Source organism: Centroberyx affinis, unplaced genomic scaffold (genome assembly GCF_046629955.1).
Source record: "Centroberyx affinis isolate AG114_WGS23_722 - 3 ecotype Tasmania unplaced genomic scaffold, CSIRO-AGI_Caff_v1 ptg004389l_1, whole genome shotgun sequence".
NCBI classification, from domain to species: Eukaryota; Metazoa; Chordata; class Actinopteri; order Beryciformes; family Berycidae; genus Centroberyx; species Centroberyx affinis.
In genome coordinates this window covers 212,128-231,180 of record NW_027282079.1, presented here as the reverse complement: position 1 = coordinate 231,180, position 19,053 = coordinate 212,128, and the positions used below count along the sequence as shown (strand labels likewise).

Genomic DNA, 19,053 nt, shown 5'->3' with positions numbered 1-19,053 from the left:
GAGTCACGACCTTTTTTTGATTGGTTTTAGATTGGTGTATTACCGAAATTGAAAAAGTTCTTCATACGCTCATCGTTACTGGGAAAAGTAATATTCCTGTAACGTGTTGTACCACAAAGGCTTCAAAATCAAAAAAGAACCTAAAGAAAGTGACAAGAAATAACATATGTAGCAAGTGACAATGTAAAAACCTCGTCAAAATATAATAAAACTTTCCCTCTAAATGGTTTGAAATCATAATAAAACCTGTTAATAAAACAAGCGGCGGATGTTGTTGATGCTTGTAACGTTCGAAATAAAAACCCTAAAACCCCAGAAGCTCCCACCATGCACATGAGGTTTTTAATGTTTCTTAAGCGCTATTACATTATTCATCTAAATTATTATTACAGCATCAAACAGCACTAAAGCATTAAAAATACAGCATGTTACTCCCATTAGAAGGTAGTAATTGCTGGTTTTATTATATTTTGAACCCATTTCCAACCTGAGTGACATTTTATTACATAAATTCTATTACATCCTTACGCAAGCGAGCAAGGTTGAGCAATTTACGACAACAGCAGGTTTTATTTTAATTTCAAACCCAACATTTTGACAAGTTATGACATCCGGAAGCTATTATCAGTGTGAAAATATCAGTGTGAAAATACTCAGTAATACAGTGGAACCATTTGTGTCCTTTATGGAAGTTCCGCACCGACAAAAGATCAAACCCTCTGAGGATTTGAAAACAGCTGTTGTTGACAAGTTTGGTACTGTAAAGCTAATATACTGTCTAATGTATTCAGGGTCCACGGTGGCGGGCAGGTGGGCGTCCATCCTGAGCGCTGGGAGAGCAGTCTTGATAATTAGAGCCCCCCCCCGCCGTGTTTCATAAGCCGTTTGAATGGAGCTCTCTAGATCCGGCAGCTAAAAGCACCTGACATTTCCCTCGCCGGGCAATTAACGCCCGGGGGCCGGTGCACTTCCCACCGCTCAGACAGTCAAGGTCCCCCTTCATATACACAGAGACTTGGACCGCTATCTTTAGTCCATCCACCCAGATAAACAGACCTGCTGCGTTAAGGGGGTGGCACTCACACACACTTCAGCCTAAGTGAAGTCTAAATTTGCGCTTGCGGAATTCTAATGGACAGCAAAGATCAAGCGGAAATTGGCAGAGATCTATTTGGAAACCATATTTAAAAAAAAAAAAAACAATTTGCAAGGGCACGCTTATGCACATATAAATGGAATTTACGGAAAGCGACAATGCGCAGTTTTTCTCCTTGAGGCAGGAAGCGTGTCGTTAGTCCCGCCCTCCTCCCCCTCAGTTGGTCAAGTTCCTGCCCCAGCACCTGTCAGTCATCTTGATGAGCTGTCATCTGGGTAACTGTGTTTAGCTTCGCTCTTCTGTCTTTTTTTTTTTTACTGCTGTCCTCCGTTGTTGTTGTTGCTGTGACTTCCCTGCTCTGTGGCTGCTAGTCTCACCTTGGTAGCCACAACCGGCTCACTGCTAGCCACACCCATAGGACACGCCCACAGGAAATGGTATACACACCAAGACATCTCCAACTTCATTGAAAAGCGAATTTCAGGCAAACAGGGGATTTAGGTATGAACACACAGACTGATAATGTAACATAATCCTACTTATTTATTGTTATATTATTGTCAAAAAAGTTGCATGTTGCAGCCAATATATAGGTGCAGATGTGTACATGTATGTGTGTATGTGTCTGTATATTGTGTGCGTATATATATTTATATATACTGTATATACACACACACATATATATACTCTATATACATACACATTTATATATGTATGTACACATACACACACGTATGTATTTGTATGTACACAGAAGAGTACTCTGTATCTGTATGTATGTATATACTATACACCTCACTCCCTATTTTGTTTATTTTTCATTTATGAATTTATTTAGTTCGCTTTTTATTTATGTTGGGGTTTTTTTATTAATCGTTTTATTTTTGTATTGTATCCTATTTTTAATTGTACCATTATATCTTGTTGTTTTTCTATTTATTTATCTGTTTTCATCTTTCTAAAATAATCTCCCACTTGCTGATCCCACATCCTTGGAGATTTAGAAATAATGTAAGTTGGTGTGGATGTTGATGTTCATGTCCTGTGTGATGACTAAACATACAAATAACATTGGATTTGACTGAATTGCCACGTAGATGCAATATGGACATCACCATTATGTTAAAATGATATGATTAGTGTGAAAGTGTACATATGGAAACATTCACCATGTTCCCTCTAAGCTGATGTCTAATAATTTCTCATGTTGACCAAATATGTTGTCAGTCATCTTTGTCCCCAGAGCCGTAGCGGCTGTAGAGCTTGTAGGTCTTAGTGGTAAATGATATTAGAAGCAGGGACTTAACGTCGGGTTCAGCGACTTGAAGCCGCTGCCTGAACATTATTGGTTTTCGGCTTCATTTCGGAGGCAGACAGAGCCGTCCTAACTGCATTAGGGAACGGTACAGCTGCTTGATCCAACTTTATTAACGTCACATGCAGTTTAATATGGGGGAGCAACTCCGGCTGAAAGGCGGGAGCACCATCCCTCCCCAGCCACCTCTTTCCCTATCAAAGCTACATAAGAAGCGCTTGGAGGACGGCTCTTTTTTGAGATTTAATCTATAGACTTTTATGAATTCACAGCAGTCGGGGGGGGGGAAAGGTTGACAAGGTGATACAGCTTAACTCTCCTGCCAGAGGCCGGCCTGCAGTCAGAGCGCTTATTAATTCAGAGTTAAGAGGGAATGTCAATGCTCATAAATGGCAGGGGGCTAATATAGCTGCGCCAGATAAATACAGAAAAAAAATGTCATGCAAATAATGCAACACGCCACTGACTGCTCCAAATAATGATGTTCTGAGTGAAAAACAACTTTGAGGAATCAGCTCACCGACCATTACCACAAAACTGACAGAGCAAGGCATGATGTCACCGGCAGGAAATGACTGGTTGTCAAAATATGTCAATTCTGACTTATGAAGTGTTGAAAGCAAGGATGTAGTGGGAGGTAAACCCACCTGAACTGAGTTTACACAACTTTGTGAAATGCATTATTATCGAAATTCATAGCATACATTACAGTAAGTAGTATCAGACTGATGTAAGTTACACAGAATTTTTTTTTTTTTTTTCAAGAAAATCTAACATGATCGGTACTATTTTCAATGTTATAACCATTTTGGGGAAAAACATGTTACCTGATGTTGCTCAATATTTAAAAAACAAATATGATTTTATTCCTAAAATGTTCATATTTTGTTAACAAAGGGCTCATCATAGCTAATAACATTCAGACACATCACAATTTTTGAAATTGAGTGAAAATTCAAATGTGAATTTCAAAAATGTTGCTTTTATTGGTTGTTCACCTTATGATGATGATGACTACATGCTGAGTACATACTGTACATTACCTAACTTTTACTACTTCCACATACTGGTAGATACATTAGAACAATAGTAATCATATTATAATTTTTTAGCAGGATAGTATAAATATAAATTCATGTACAAATCTTATAGGAATAGTGGAGGAATACTTAATAGTGTCTCCTATGGTATTCCTATAATATTCCAATAGGAACTTAAAGCAATTATTATTATTATTAGGTCACTATTGAGGACCACAAACACACTATAAGCCCCTATAGGAATATTATTGGGATATTATAGTGATACCATAGGAGATAGAAATACCATAAAATATGATAAAATCACTATTGAGGGCAGACACACTATGAGCCCCTATAGGAACATTATAGGAATATTGCACTGACTCTTCATTAGGCAGTATGGGACATTTAGAAGTAAACAGCAGATATTTACATGTTGATTTCACAAGATCTGGTCCTATAACACGGAGCTCTGATCGATGCTGGGGTTTTCCCTGTAGGCAAAGCAGCTGGGGAAGATGCCTATGTTCCCTGCACAGTGTCCCTCCAGCCACTCCTCATTAACTAGAGGAGAGAGAGAGAGAGAGAAAGAGAGAGAGAGGCACTGAGATAAACATCTGGACGGAGAAAGAGAGAGCAGGCAATGGGAGAGCACTTACAATGAAACTGCCAGAAAAAGACAAACGGCTTTTTTTTTTTTTATTATTCCACTGACAAGTCATTCAGTGTGGAGGGTGAGTTGCAGCCCTCACCTTCGCCCAGGACGTCGATGGTGTCTCCCTCGCTGAACTCCAGGTCCTCTGGGCCCTCGCCAGCGTAGTCATACAGCGCCACCATCTGGTACAGGATGGTACGGCTGTCCAGGGGGTCTTCTGTCTGAAATACAGGATTAGAGAGCTTTTAAATTAGGGATTTACTCGGGCGTACTTTTGCGCGAGTGACTGGAAGGTCTCCGGTTCGAATCCCCGGACTGGTTTTGGAGAATGCGGGTGGGGGAAGTGAATGAGTAACACTCTCTCATCCCTAAACAAATACTGCTGAGGAGGCCTTGAGCAAGGTTGAACCCCAGTGTCGACAGCTGCTCAGTGGCCGCCAGTAGAAGACTGTGGTTGTACTGGGCAACTTCCAGTGTGAATGTTTGTAACTATATGCAGGGGTGGACTTAGTGATTTGGGGGCCGTAGGCAAAGGCAAGAATAGGGCCCCCTGAATCCCCCCTGAATTCCAACTCTCTCACTTTTTAATGTATTGTTTCTATATATAAACTTCAGTAGCTTTGCTAATTTTATTTTTTAACTTCTCTCTTAGCTACTGATGCAGTGGCAACAAAACTGGGCTTAAAGTCAAGTGGCAAAATCTCACTAGAAGTGGAATAGCCCACTATAGAGTAGGGGGGTGACCATGACTCAAGATTGAAATAATTTATTGTAACAAAAAGAGGGGTGTAAATTTATTTTAAATTGATTAAAATCAGTTTATATTAGTTCTATTCTTGTCTTTTGTGGGGTCCTCTGGCTAATGCTGACTATATGAATGTAAAGCAGGCTGTTTCTGGAAAAGAGTATCGTTTTCTGTCAACTTTCCCTAGATAAATAAAGGTTAAAAAATATTAGTTATGTAAATACGGTGTGGATGTAGCGGGTGTGTGTGTGTGTGTGTGTGTGTGTATGAGCAGGAGTCCCTACCTGGCACCACAGGGTGGCTCTGCCCGCCTCGGCCACCTCCAGGAGGGTGCTGCCTGGCTCCCCCTCCCCACCCAGAGGCCTCAGCACCTGGGAGCCATGCTGCTTATGTCTAGATAGGGACCGGGACAGGGGCAGGGGAACATGAGGGCAAATATTGGTAGATATGAGACAGGGGAGGGAGGGGGGAGGGAGGGAGAAGGGAGCGAAAAAACAAGTTGACAATGATGTAATTGTCAACTTTTTATTTACAAAAAAATTTAGATAGTCCCGTAACTAGAGGATCCCATGAAAAAGAGGATCCCTGCAAAATGAGATTGGAATGATGCCCATTATATGATTGGAATGATGCCCTTTCTTTTTTTCCACCCTCCATCCAAAGGACTGATTGTACGATGTGCTTTTATCCCATAATGATGCATGCATGATGTTTCTATCCGATGCTGCTGTTTACTGCTGTTTTCATGCACTGTTTTTATGTCCTTGGTGCTGCGGCAAATTTCCCTGCAGGGACAGTAAATTTGATCTCATCCTTTCTTATCTCACAAAAAACAATGTTGTGTCCATGAACAGATTGTGAATAAAGATGTTTGATCCTGTGCCTGTGTTGACTAAGGCACTAATGAATTACTTTAATTTGGGTGCATTGGCTTAAAAGCAAAGTCCAAAAACACCATCAAAAACAGTACAATTTCAGAACTTTTGCACCATGCCAAATCAAAAGCACTGTTTTTTTTATTATCTCAGGTTCTTAGTGTCCTTTTGTGAGGCTTGATGCCTGTCTTGTCTTTGTGTCTTTAAGCAAGACACTGAACCCTAACTTGCTCACTCATCGCAACTGTCACTCCGGATAAGAGCGGAGGCATAGAGGATGAAATCATCTGTGTTTTTTTTTGTTGTTTTTTTTAGTATCGACCCCCTGAACTTAAGTTAACGTATTTTCCGAAATGAAATGAATCCTTTCAAATGGAGATAGAGCAGCAGGAAGGAGCGAGAAGAGAAGAGAAGAGCGGACCCACAGGGCGGGGATGGACAAAGAAGAAGGATATTTTTAGAAGTGAAGCATCACTTGTTGAAATTCAAGGTGACAGAAGTGGGTTGGCAGGCCTGCGGTTACCTGAGGCGCAACCGAGCGACTGGCTGGCCCAATTTGTGTGCGATTCGCTCCTGCAGTTCGTGGTGCGGCGTGTCGAATGGGACGGACAGAGCCACGGTGTATCTGTAGTGGACCTTCACCACCACGGAGGCCACCTCGCCCCCCTGGGCCGAGCCGGCGTACTGGGAACAAAGTGGGGGAACACAGTTAAAACACACTGCAAGTACAGCTAAAGCCTGCGTAGGGTTAGACTGGCCGTCAAGTGTGGTCCACCTCTGATATGGTGGATATGATGTAGTTTGATTGATTACATATTTATTGTAGAATTGATCAATACTATACTGATTGTCTATGGGAAGCCTTTATATTATGTTACTATATTGTATTGTGTTATGTCATGTTATAGTAGTAGTAGTAGTAGTAGTAGTAGCAGTGACAGTAGTAGTAGTAGTAGTAGTAGGATGTCTTTCAATGGAGAGTTTTAGTGTCCCATGATGAAAGATAAAGATTTGGAATATCAGCACCAGATATCAGCTATCGGCAGCTTCAGTCCAAAGATATCGGCCTTCAAAAACCCCTATCAGTCAAACTCTAATCTACGGTGTAAATTTAGCCCTCTGAAAGCAGAATAAATTAGACCAAACCAATTTGCTGACTGCATTTGGGTCGCTGATGTGCAAAATACTCCAGGGAAAGCCTCAGAATAAAATGACTTGACATTTTGGGAAGCAGTGGGAATGTCGAACGTATGCGATAACCCGTGTATCGTCTGCTCTCCGTAATGTGTCTGGCACTCTCCCTTTGCTCTGGATGTGAGGTCCTGATGGTCTTGGTCAGTGTTTCAGTCACAGAACTTGAATGGAGAACAGTCCTTCCACCGTCTGTCATGGTAATTAGGCTAGTACATCATAAAATTGTGATTATGGAATTTTAAGGGTTAGTTGCTATGGTGACAATGCAAGTCTGGTCATTAAGACTGCAAAGTCTGTCACACTTGCTTGAGAACTGTGTAGATGAGTCTGTTAGCAAAACTCAACTGAAAGCTGACATTAGTGACGAGGCTAATGTAGCATTATCAAAGATTGTACTTCTTACTAGCTCTTCTAGTCAACATAAACAGATTATGGCAACAAGGTGACGGACAAGCTCCTTTGGTCCTTGCTGCAAAACCTCTCACCTCAACGACTTGCCGTTAGTCAGTTTATACGGAAGCTAGCCCAACAGTTCACATAAAAATGGCCACCACTCCGACCGTCCTGGAATGTTGATTTGAGTGGGAATGACCGTTCTTATCCATTCAAGTTCTGTGGTTTCATTCCTATCAAACTCTGTGAGCTGTCAATATGTCAGTGTGTCTCTGCATTTTAACCAAGACATATTCCTGTACATTTTATTGTACCTGGCAATTAAAGTGAGTATGACTCAGAGAGTTTAAGTGAAGAAAACCTGCCACAGCCTCACAGCTCTACCAAACATCCTTGAATTGTGTAGTTAACTGAACAAAAGGTGTTTTTTTTCCCCCCTCTTCTTTTGTTCAAGAAGCAGCGGGTTGCCATGATCACCGGCTATGGGCTGGCAGATATGAAGAGCATCCTCCTGAACTGAAGTCTTGCCGCGTAACCTTGACGGAGACAAACAGGCACTTCACGGGGAAATGTGGGACAGGAAGTCCATTAGTTAGTCGCCGTAAGAATGAGAGAGGTTTTTCCTTTCAAAGATAATTCAGGTCACTCTGGCAATGCGGAGGCACAAAAGCTACTCTCGAATAGTTCCGCGAGTATTTATATCCGAACGCTGACTACCTCTCCCTCCCTTGAGCGTCGTAGTGACTTAATCAGGACACATCAGCATTCTCCCCGCTAAGTTCAAGCCTTACAAAGCATTTTATCCACAAGTCCACACAATCCCTCTATATTTAGATGGGGTAGGAAAACTGTGGAAGACTGCGTTTGTGTGTCACGAGCTGGATCTCGGAGGAAAATAACCCAGACGAGAGACGCAGCCTCTCGGTTTACGCGGATAAATCTGGCTTTTACAAAGAGTGAGCTTTTACCTGGTGGCTGGGGCTGCTGGCGTTGGCGGTGTACTTGGGTGGCTCTGTGACGAGCAGGGGGGGCCGGGTGGCGTTGGTGTAGGACGGAGGTGGAGTGTCCGTGACGAAACGCACTGCAGAGGGAACGCATGTACAACAGTCTGATCACATACAAAACACAAAAGGTTAGACTGATATATCAGTTTGCCAATATTGGGCTTTCATTAAAAATCAGATCTGGTCCAGTCAGTGTGTTCGACCCCTGATATGATGGATATGATGCAGTTTGATTGATTACATATTTATTGTAGAACTGATAAATACACTGGTTGCCTATGGGGAGACCTTAACCTGAATTGAGACGTTTTCATGCAAGTGTGCATGAATATGTTTTCTTCTTTGGTCTAAATGCTGTTTCAGAGGCTTTTTCACCCTGAAAAGAATACAATACTGGGGGGAAAACTGAATACTTGTAATGTTTTGGAATTTATTTTGCTTTTTAAAATGTATTTTTTTATTATTTTGGCATGAAAATTGTAATTTGAATATCAACACTGAATATCGGAAAAAAATACTGTCTATCATATTCTAAAATCATCAGTATTGGCCGGCAAAAACCCATATTGGTCAAACCCTGGTCTGATCACATACGTTATGATACATATTGGCATCATCCCCATTATATCCCATTTTCTCTTATCCAGAGCTACTTAAAAAGAGTGCAACAGCACAAGCAACACTCCAGTAAGGAGTGTGACCCGAGAATGATCTTGTATAATAGAGAAGCGCTAGGTGGAGAAGATCTGAGGATAAAGGGTGTGAAGGTCTTTTTTTTTTTCCCCCCATGAGGCGGGAGGATATTAGAGAAAGTAGAGTAGGAGGACAAAGGAGGAATGTGACTCATCTACCCTGAAGAGGAGCTGCGGGGCCGGGCAGGGTCTCCGGGCGAGTGGGCGGCTTGAGGCCCGGCGGGAGGGGGATCCCACTGGGGACTCTCTGTGGAAGAAGTCAAGACAGAAAAAAGTCACAAAAAAAAAAGAATCTTAAGAGTATTGAATTATCCCCGCTATTCTTCCACAAGCATCTTGTGTCGAAGAGAACGGAGCGATTTTGTAACGGTCGGTTCGAGAGGCTTTAAACGCAGCGGTGAGTTTGAGTGCGATTTCGACACAGCAACTATTTTCCCCTGACACAACAGCTTTCCCGCTAAGTCTCAAGGGTGAGGCGCGGATAAAGCTCTGCTCAGCACGAGTCTGATATTGGGCAATCTGTGGAAGGCCATGATTAAAGGTCCTCGTCGAGCCGCGATATATTGTTTCCCTCCGCGTGACCCTGAAGTATCTCAAAGCGAAAGCCAAAGTGTCACAATGTGTAGCGGGGTGAAGGGACAAAAAAAAAAAAAAAAAAAAAACCCATTACATTCTCCTTTTTGCCTTTGGTCGTCTTGACGTCCGCTGGCTCGAGCAGGGCCACGGGCAGAAGGCCTCTCTGAAAAAGGATCCAGAAGCAGAAATCAGACACTGAAATCGATAAATCCAACAGTACCTGACAGAAGCACAGAGAGGTAAACCGTAAAGCTTTTTCATTAGCCACTTCTGATGTTATAGTGCTGGTGTAAGCAGACAAACCAATGAATAACCTTCTACAGCCACTGGTTCTGTTTCTTATGCACAGAGTGTCTGCAAGTTGCATTTAAGACTTTGTAAGAGCTTTTTAGTTCCAAGTAGAAAGAAATACAAAAGGCCAAAATATTATATTTAAATTTTGATACTATGATTTAAGACAGTGTTTCTCAACGTGGGGGCTGGGGACCACCAGGGGTCCCTGAGGGGGTTCCAGGGGGTCCCCAGGAAATTGATGAATTGTTAAACTTCACCATTATTTCATTTATAAGAAGAACACAATTAGAGAATGTAGAAGAATGTCTATTTTGATCATAGTTTCTCTGTTATCTCTCTACCTACAATACAGATAGTCATGGAATTCTGGACAAAATCATATCCAACGATAAAAATATTCTCAGATTTGGGTCCGAGAGACAAAATCTCATCAAATGGGGGTCCATGGCTCTAATGTGGACTAAATTAGGGGTCCTTTATATGAAAAAGGTTGAGAATCACTGATTTAAGACATTTCAAGACTTTTCTCAGGACCTGCACAAACCCTGATTCCACTGAACTATTTACGTTGTTTTTAAATGGGAGTCTATGAAAATGATAGTGAATGTTCGGCTCGTTATGAACGCAGCAGCTTCTCCTCCTTCCCACCTGTCCGTCGTATATGACGCTTGCCATCCCGTCCCGGTCCTCCTCGCTGAATATGAAGACCATGGCCCCTCCCGGCACCGTCAGCTGACCGGTGCCCCGAGCCATGTAAGGGACCCGCATACGCATATAACGAGTATCCCTAACGGGTAGTGAAGAAATTCAATCAGTCACACATCCACAAGCATCCTTCTACTGTATTTGATTTCATGCTTTGTTGTCTGATGTAAAGTGTCTTTGAATACCCTGAAAAGTGCTAGATAGATAAAATGTACTGCTATTATATTAGTTATTATTTTTAGTAGTAGTAGCAGAAGTAGTAGTAGCAGTGGTAGTGGTTGAGGTAGTAATAGGAGTAGTAGTAGTAGTAGTAGTAGTAGTCATAGTAATAGTAGCATTACTAGTTGTAGAAGTACTAGTATTAATAGTAATAGTAGAAATAATGCACACTTTACATTAAGTGTTCATTAACTAATGTTAACTAATGCATTTACTAACATGAATTAAAACATGAATAACAACATTAACGAAGAATAGTTCATGTTAAATGCACGTGAACAAAAATTAGTTCACATTATAGATAGATATAGAGTTTAGATGAGTTTATATTAAATCCACAAAAAAAATAACCAAATTACATGAATAACACATTAGCATTAGGTAATGCTTGTTGTGATTTACTTTAATACATGAATAGTTAGGGTTTCAATTTAGACAATACATTGGATTAACAAACATGTATAACAACATTAATTAATGCAGTTGTTCATGTGCATTTAACATTAACTAATCTTTGTTAATGTTGTTATTCATGTTTAATCATGTTAATAAATGCATTAGTTAATCGTTCTGTTTCCATGTTTGTATTTATATTCAATCTTGGTGATAATACTCACTGAGCTCCAGCCACCTTGGGCTCATAGAAGCCAGGTTTCTGTTGAGAGGACAGAGAGACGGTCAGGAGAAGAGATGACTGACAACATGAGCACATTCAGACTGTTGTTAACTCTGGTCAGCCTCACCTGCAGCCTCAGTGGCTCAAAGCCTCCAAAGTCATCATTGGGGATCATGGAGGAAATCACCTGGAAAGTAGGACACAGTCATACCAAGGTCTGAGTGTCTATAATAAATTCAGGAATCCTACATTTGTTTCTAGATGTTAGGTTGATGACCAATATTTATTAGTGCCTCATTTCAAAAGTTGCCTTTTTGTCGAGTAGCTGATTTGAATGTCCTAGATATTTGTTTTGTATGTAATCAGGACATTTGTTTCAGAAGAGGGGTATTATTTCTTCAAAGAAGGTCTAAATATATAAGCAGTCGAGGCATTTTTTTTCAAACAATCTATTGCTTATTAACATGGCATTTTCCAGGCCTGAAGATAACAATATAATATTTCTGGGTTTTTCATGTCCATACAAGACAGAAGCGTCAATTCACTGAACTCTAAGCTATGCAAAGTCCCTGCATCTGATATTATTTGCCACCAAAACTTAAGCACCGATTTGGATTCACTTAGGTTAAGGTTTGGTGAGTGCCACATCAAGTTGACACAACAAGACATGACACAACAGGCATGGTGTACATTAGACACCGTGATGCTGTACCTTTGCTTTGCCCAGGAAGTCTCTCTGTTGGAGCTGCTCCACATCCTGTCTCCTGGGGCGAAACACATCCCCTTCAGGCACCAGGAGAGGAGCCAGGACCTCCCCCCTCTGGAGGACACACACACACACACACACACACACACACACCAACACACATTTGTATTACCATAGTTGCCAAGACCTTCATTGACTACATTCATTCTCAAAGCCTTATCCCTAACCTTGACTCTTACCCTAATCTAAACCTATTTGTAACCCAACCCAAACCTTTACTATAAATTTAACCTCAAGAAACAAGAACCCCCCCCCACTCAGAGTGGAGAGTACACAGAGTAGAGACATAGAATGGGCATAGCATCGCCTTCTTTCCTGAAAAACAACACCACCTCATAGAAATCCAGGAAATGAGGCCCAAGCCCCAATCTAAACCCAATCCTAATTCTCATTATAACCCTAAACCCAAATCCTAACTCTAAACTTATCCCTTGCAGAAGTGAGTGTCAAAATGTCCTCATTTTGGAAGATTTTCCTCATCTTTCCATGTCCTCACAACACACAGATATACACACACACACATACACACAACAAACACACTGAATCAGCAATGGACTTCGATACTCACCAAGACACTGTCCAAAGCCAGCTCCACATTTCCCCCTCGACCCCCTCCTCTCTCCTGGGAGGCGGACAGCAGGACCTCCCTGGCCTGCTCCCACTGGCCCATCCGACAGTACACAGCTGCTGCATTATATAACACCTGGTGGACATCCAGATTTATGCTCATTATTTCCATATTATATCTGCTGCTGTGTGAAAAATTTGGTTCTAGGGTTTGGTCAATATATTGATAGGCTGATATTGACCTTTTAACGGGGCACTACTTAAGATTTTCAGTGCCCCACAGAACAAAATTACCATAATATATCTGCAGGTTTGATAGGGTTGTTGATCGATATCAATGACCCAGCGATTACTTGGCCAGCTGCTCAGATTCCTGTCTTTCAAAACTCACTTTCCAGCCCGTTTTGGAACAACAACTCACCACCAAATGGCATTTCAAGGCAACTTTTTCAATTTTCAACTGCTCAATGATGGAGGATGGTGCTGCAAGCGAGCGGTGTTGCAACACATTTCATCTACGAAGGCTAAAAAGCCTCGTTCTCAAGCCAAAAAAGCAAATGACAAAGCAGTATTATTACTAAGTATATAGCATAGTGATATACTCCAACATTTCTATTGGATCTCTGCTCTAATTAGCTAGCTTACTTTCCAAAACATTACAAGGATTCAGGTCCAGATTCCTCTGTACTAAAGCACAGTTGAGAAGTAAAAGCTTACTGACAGGCTGCAGGCACAGGTGCAGGTTCTCTGGGAAGCTATGATACGTCTTATCTGTACTGTACTGTGAGAAATATTTGATATTGTGTAACCTCTTCTTCAGCCTCCATCAATGAGGCTCTGTTAGTTCCCAGGTGTATGTGGCGTTTGAACTGCACAATGGAGCCGTTGACATGAAAGCGATTCTCTCCGTTTCCATTTCTCAGCTCTGACAGACCTCGTGGGATTGGATTTTTTTTTTTTTTTTTCTTCAGAGGTTTGGTAATAACGTGTAATAGGAAGGCATGCTGGGTGACTGGTGTTTCCTTGTATGAACGCGTGTGGTCACATAGGAAAGAAATGGTGTGTGTGTGGGAGACGGAGTGTCAGACCTGCCAGCTGTACAGTTTGTATCGCAGGCCCAGCTGTTTGTAGTCGATGACCATGTTCCCCCTCATGTGCTTCTGAGCCCAGATGCAGTCTGACAGAGCGTCCTCCAAGCTGGAGAGACGGCAAGGTGGAAAGCGGAGGAAGAGACGGATGAAGGTGTCAAAATGTCATTACAAAGTGCAAATAATATCATTTGGATGGAGAGCTTGTGAAACTGTGATGGTCAAGCGTTTCATTTGTGATGACTACAGCAGAATAACATGGAGCTAATATTGCGATTCTTTTTTCTGCCCCACGATACGTATTGTCACATTTTTGTATTGCAATATATTGAATTTTGATATATCGTCCCATCCCCAATAAGAAGAGATAGGGCTGGGCGATAATTCAATATTATTGTTTATCGTTTATTGTGGAATCATCAAGATATTTTAATATCGTGACACACATTTCTGCTGTCTAAATTGATGATGACAAGCTAATTTTACTTAAAAACTCTGGTAAAATGAGGTATGGTAGGAATATTATTTGAATATTTCTGTTTTGTTTGACATCACACCTAACATCACCATTCGGTTCAATGAGATGAACATTAATTTGATTATTTAACGTGATTTTGCATACATGAACCATATCGTGATATATATTGATATCGAGAAAAATCATTATTTCAACCATATCGCCCAGCCCTAAGAAGAGATCTTAACACTAAATGGACAAAGTTCCAGGGGAAGAAGTAAAGCGTTTGATTCTTAAATGAGATATTGACCATTTGAATCATTTCATCTTACAAAACAATTTATGTCATTCAAGTAAAAGTCATTTGGAAATATAACTGTCTCACAGGATGGGATCATCTGAATTGAACACTGGTAACAGTTTGTTCTTCATGAATGAATCACAAGCCAGATGCGATCTTGTGAGTGGATGAGCGTGTGATAACAAATCCTCCATGTAGCAGGGGCCTATGAGGCTGGATGAATTAATAAAAAATCTTATCAAAGACAGTTGGTGATAGGATACGGTGCAGCCTCCTACCTGTCCACCTGCATCCGTACCGCGGCTCTCTGGAAGAAGCCCACGGCGAGACGTTCGTCCCTGGCGATGGTCTGGTCCAAGGCCTGGACATCACAGAGGGGGGGGAGGAGAAGGACCGTTTCAGGTGGGACACACAGATAATGCAATTGTAGACATTCAGCAAATAGTCTTATCCAGACTGAGTTACAATGCAGGTACAGGTTCAACGTCTTAGAACCGGAGACGTTCTGCTTCTAGAAGACGGTCTCGCCACTCCGCTACAATGCAAGTGTGCACATACACTCTGTGGCCACTTTATTAGGTACACCGGCCCACTCCTTATATATTAGTAAAATGTAAGTATAAAGCATCTCAAAAACGTCCAGTGTTTACAGAGAATCATACGATGAACAAAGCACGTCCAGTCAGCTGCAGTCCGGTCCTGCTTGAAGACAGAGGTCAGAGGGGAACGGCAAAGCTTGTACTTGTACTTGGTAGAAAAGTGATGAAAACAGAAACTCGGATGAGGTGCAGCAGCAGAAAAACCGCTGCCAGCAGGAAGCCGAGCTGCCAGCTAAACGACAGGGAGATGGAGCGGCGGCGGATCCGTCCCGCCCTGGCGTCAGCGGTAACACTCCGGTGGCGGTGTAATGGTGTGGGGAACGTTTTCTTGGCTCGCGTTAGGCCCCTTAGTACCAGTGGAGCGCCAGTTGAATGCGCGCGTTCCCGTCAAGCAACGTGAGTGTGATTTTTTTTTTTTGTTCAGTCCAGGTCTCTAGAACTTCGGGACGAGGTGGGAGGGTGAGAAGCGGGGAGGCGGGATGTTGGCGGCGTGAATGTTCAGCTGAAAAATCTAGGAACTGCATAAAGTTATTGAGTCTCCATTACCATTAACAAAAACCAACATAACACCTACTCTGTCTTGCAAAAACCTTGGTGTGATCCTCTACAACCAACTGTCCTAGACCCTTACCTGAACCAGGGTTTGCATCCCTTATCACACATACACACTAGTCAGGCCCTTAGCTGTTGTTGTTGTTGCTATTGTGTTATTAGATTATTAATGCTTACACTTGATTATTGATTTAACATAACTGCTGATAGGGGGGATATTTTTTACTTTACTTTTCTTGTTTAACGGTGTGGCACTTTTTGCTTTCATGGCATTATCTGACTACACACCCTATGGATGCTTGAGGAATGTTCACTTATTTTACTGTTTAATGCCTAAATTGTAATTGTAATCCTTGTGGAATGTTTCAGCTACATGTTGAATCCAGGCTCTGAAGAATTCAAGCAGTTCTGGAGGCAAAAGTGGGTCCTACCAGGTACTATTTAATGTCTAATGTTAGTACCTAATAAAGTGGCCACTGAGTGTACATACACATACACACTGGTATGCACTCACACACAAACATACACACAAGGGAATACACACACTACAAACAGAGTGTTGTCAATGTAGTAAGTCGTCTTATGGGTTATTATTGAAGCTACTATGAATTTATGAAATAATGATGTTTTTGGGATTTGAATCAATTCAAAATATTGACTGAGGAATTCCAGGTGGCAATTTTTTCCAACATGTATATAAAGCATTTTGGAAATGAAACTCATACAAACATGTACACACATACAAGCCTCGTTCCCCTTTCCTACCCCCCCCCCCCCCCCCCCCCCCCCCCCCCCCCCATCAACTCCCCAACACACGCACACACAGCACCTGCAGGGCCGGCTCCAGCTGTCCCAGGGCAAGGTGGGCCGAGGCGGTGATGAAGAGCGTGCGGGACGTGGGCTCGGTGATCTGGTCCAGTTTGGCCAGGGCGCCCTCCCAGTCCTTGGCGTCTACGGCCTTCACCGCCTCGTCCCACAAGCGCAGCAACTCGGTGTACAGCATCCTGGACAGAATGTGACAAAATTTGGATGAAAATATTTTGGATGAGTCCTTTATTTTGGTTTAAAAAAAATAATAACGTAGGCTGTTTTAAGTCATTTTAAGATTCTTTTTCATTTTTCATTTTATTATTTTAATTATGAAGACATTTTAGTTAGTTATTGTTCACGATTTTATACATTGCTTAATTTTATTTATCCCTTAAAGCGCTTTGTGTATTGACAAGTGCTTTATAAATAATAATATGTATTATTTATCAAGTTAGTTATTTATTTAAGAATGGAATCATTTATATTTATGCACTACAGTGTGATGACTTTAAAGTCAATTTTTTTATTAAAAATGGATATGTGGCTTGTTGGAATCAAACTGTTTACTTATACATTACATCCCCATGTCAAGTTTGACTTCAGTTACAAATACTGAGACAAGCCGACTTTTATCAAGTACATTTTTTTTTTTTTTTAAGCTTTGAAATAAAGTACTTCAGAAAACCAATGGAGAAAATGATTGTGTTTCAAGTTAGGCATCCTTTATTAAATCTTACATCAAACCCTAACAATTTCTAACCATTTCAAAACGAATAAAAAGTAATACATTTTATATATATATTTAAGTATTATTTAAAGAAAAACAACAACAACAACAACCTGGAACATGCAGCATCTTTTTGCAGTACTTCCTTGTGCCTCACACATTTCCTACCTGGAGATGTTATTCAATTCATACAAGCTGAACACTTTTTACCTTTTAAAGCTCCTGCATTAGGAGTGCTTACCTTCTGCTCTTGAAAGGAGTAGTCGGCGAGAGTTCGGTCAGTCGGTCAGTCTGCAGGTCTACCTTGATACCCGTCTCCCTCGGTCTGCCGACAGGGAAGTGAAGGCCGACTTAGGCTGAAACAGGCTGGCCAGGAATCTCCGCCCTGCTGCAACAAGGAAGTCCTCCATCCACATTCCCCAGATAGGACCTGAGCGGGGCACACAGCCAGAGGAATTCACCAGGGGAGAGTCACTACAGCACGTACACAATACCATTGCAACACGCCTGGGTCACTTTGTATCTGTTAGAAATCACAAGCCTGACGGACAGGCCTTACCGCCTATCCCCGGCTGGGTAGGCGGACCATCAAGTCTTCAAATACACCTGCTATTAATTAGGCCAACCTCTTATCATTGTCTAGTAAGTTTGTGCATTGGTAGTGTAATATGTAATGTGGTTGATTGTAAAGATCTATTAATTATGTTATTTAGTGTGAATCGATGATGTTTATCAATGTTTGTTTCTTTAAACCTTAAAGCAATGTTCCACTTAGTTTTAACATGGGGGTTATTTGGGACTTGACCACCATGAAAACCAGAATATAAACTACTCACCAAGAAAATAGCCTGAAAACTGACATTTAACACGTTGGTGAACAGATTCAGCAACAGATTCTGCTCTTAAGACAATAAAGCAGTAATAGGTACGTTGTCATTTTGTGTTTCTATTCTTGGTGTACACTAAAATTAGTATTTAAAAATAAAAGTAGATCCGGTCTCCCCAACAGGAACTATCTCTCCTAAATGGTATCCCTCCGCTATGTTCTCTTCTATCAATAAAAATGCTATTTGGTGAAATTATGTTCTAAAACGTTCCATTGAAAATCACAGCAGCAGGATCTGTTGTTGAATAACACAGTGTCAGGTAAGTTGTCAATCACAGATAAGTATAGTAGTAGTAAGTATTGTCCTATGAGACCAAAACTCCACCCATCTGGTCCTCCAAGCAGGTTAAAACAAGTGCCAAGAATTGCGAGGCCAAATAGGTCTATATGGCAATATTATGCATTATATTATGGTGACTCACTGTAGACAGATGACGTCATGGCACAGTGACAAGACCGTGGAATGACTAGGAAGTACTGAATGAGATCTATTCTGAGCGACCTTTGACCTGATTTTACTGCAGGTGTTTCAGAGAAGGAAGTTGGAAGGAAAATGATGCTAGTCTGCTTTCCTGAAGCTTCTCTCTTCAAAAGGAAGTTATTCTATTTTTTTTAATATAGTGCACAATTCTTCAAACATAAATGAGCGTTTTTCTGAGAGGTGATCATATATGAGCCAAAGATTTGATTAGGCCTAGAAATGTTCATAAAGTATAACACCATATGAGTATGAAAAGGACAATATTATATATTTCATATTCAAACATACTGGGTCAACCTGCTGTACAAGTTGCCTTTTTGTGTGTGCAGTAATCACAATGCGGCGGGTAGGATCTAATCTATTGTTTATGTAAAGCACTTTGTTAACATTGTTTGCAGAAAAGTGCTGTACAAATAAA

General features: G+C 41.3%; 1 protein-coding gene across 2 annotated transcripts; it reads right to left on the bottom strand.

The window, feature by feature from the left end:
* Positions 1-2,950: 2,950 nt before the first annotated feature.
* Positions 2,951-17,639, bottom strand: noxa1 (NADPH oxidase activator 1). Of its 2 annotated transcripts, XM_071543861.1 has the most exons (16): positions 17,510-17,639; positions 16,561-16,735; positions 14,859-14,941; positions 13,823-13,931; positions 12,736-12,870; positions 12,114-12,221; positions 11,529-11,588; positions 11,403-11,440; positions 10,510-10,648; positions 9,662-9,730; positions 9,151-9,238; positions 8,264-8,376; positions 6,232-6,392; positions 5,118-5,226; positions 4,186-4,309; positions 2,952-3,997 (listed from the first exon to the last, which is right to left on the bottom strand). In XM_071543861.1, the coding sequence occupies exons 2-16, from the start codon at positions 16,732-16,734 to the stop codon at positions 3,891-3,893; spliced, it is 1,617 nt and encodes a 538-aa protein (XP_071399962.1). In that variant the 5' UTR covers position 16,735; positions 17,510-17,639; the 3' UTR covers positions 2,952-3,890. The 2 variants fall into 2 exon arrangements, with proteins under 2 accessions (XP_071399963.1, XP_071399962.1); XM_071543862.1 differs by lacking the exon at positions 9,662-9,730 and having other exon boundaries at positions 2,951-3,997.
* Positions 17,640-19,053: the final 1,414 nt, after the last annotated feature.

Coding starts and splice junctions, on each gene's coding strand:
- noxa1 (XM_071543861.1), bottom strand. CDS start 16,734: ATGCTGTACACCGAGTTGCTGCGCTTGTGGGACGAGGCGGTGAAGGCC. Junction 12,871..13,822: donor ACAAACTGTACAGCTGGCAG/GTCTGACACTCC, acceptor GATGTCCACCAG/GTGTTATATAATGCAGCAGC. Junction 10,649..11,402: donor CCCAAGGTGGCTGGAGCTCA/GTGAGTATTATC, acceptor ACTACCCGTTAG/GGATACTCGTTATATGCGTA.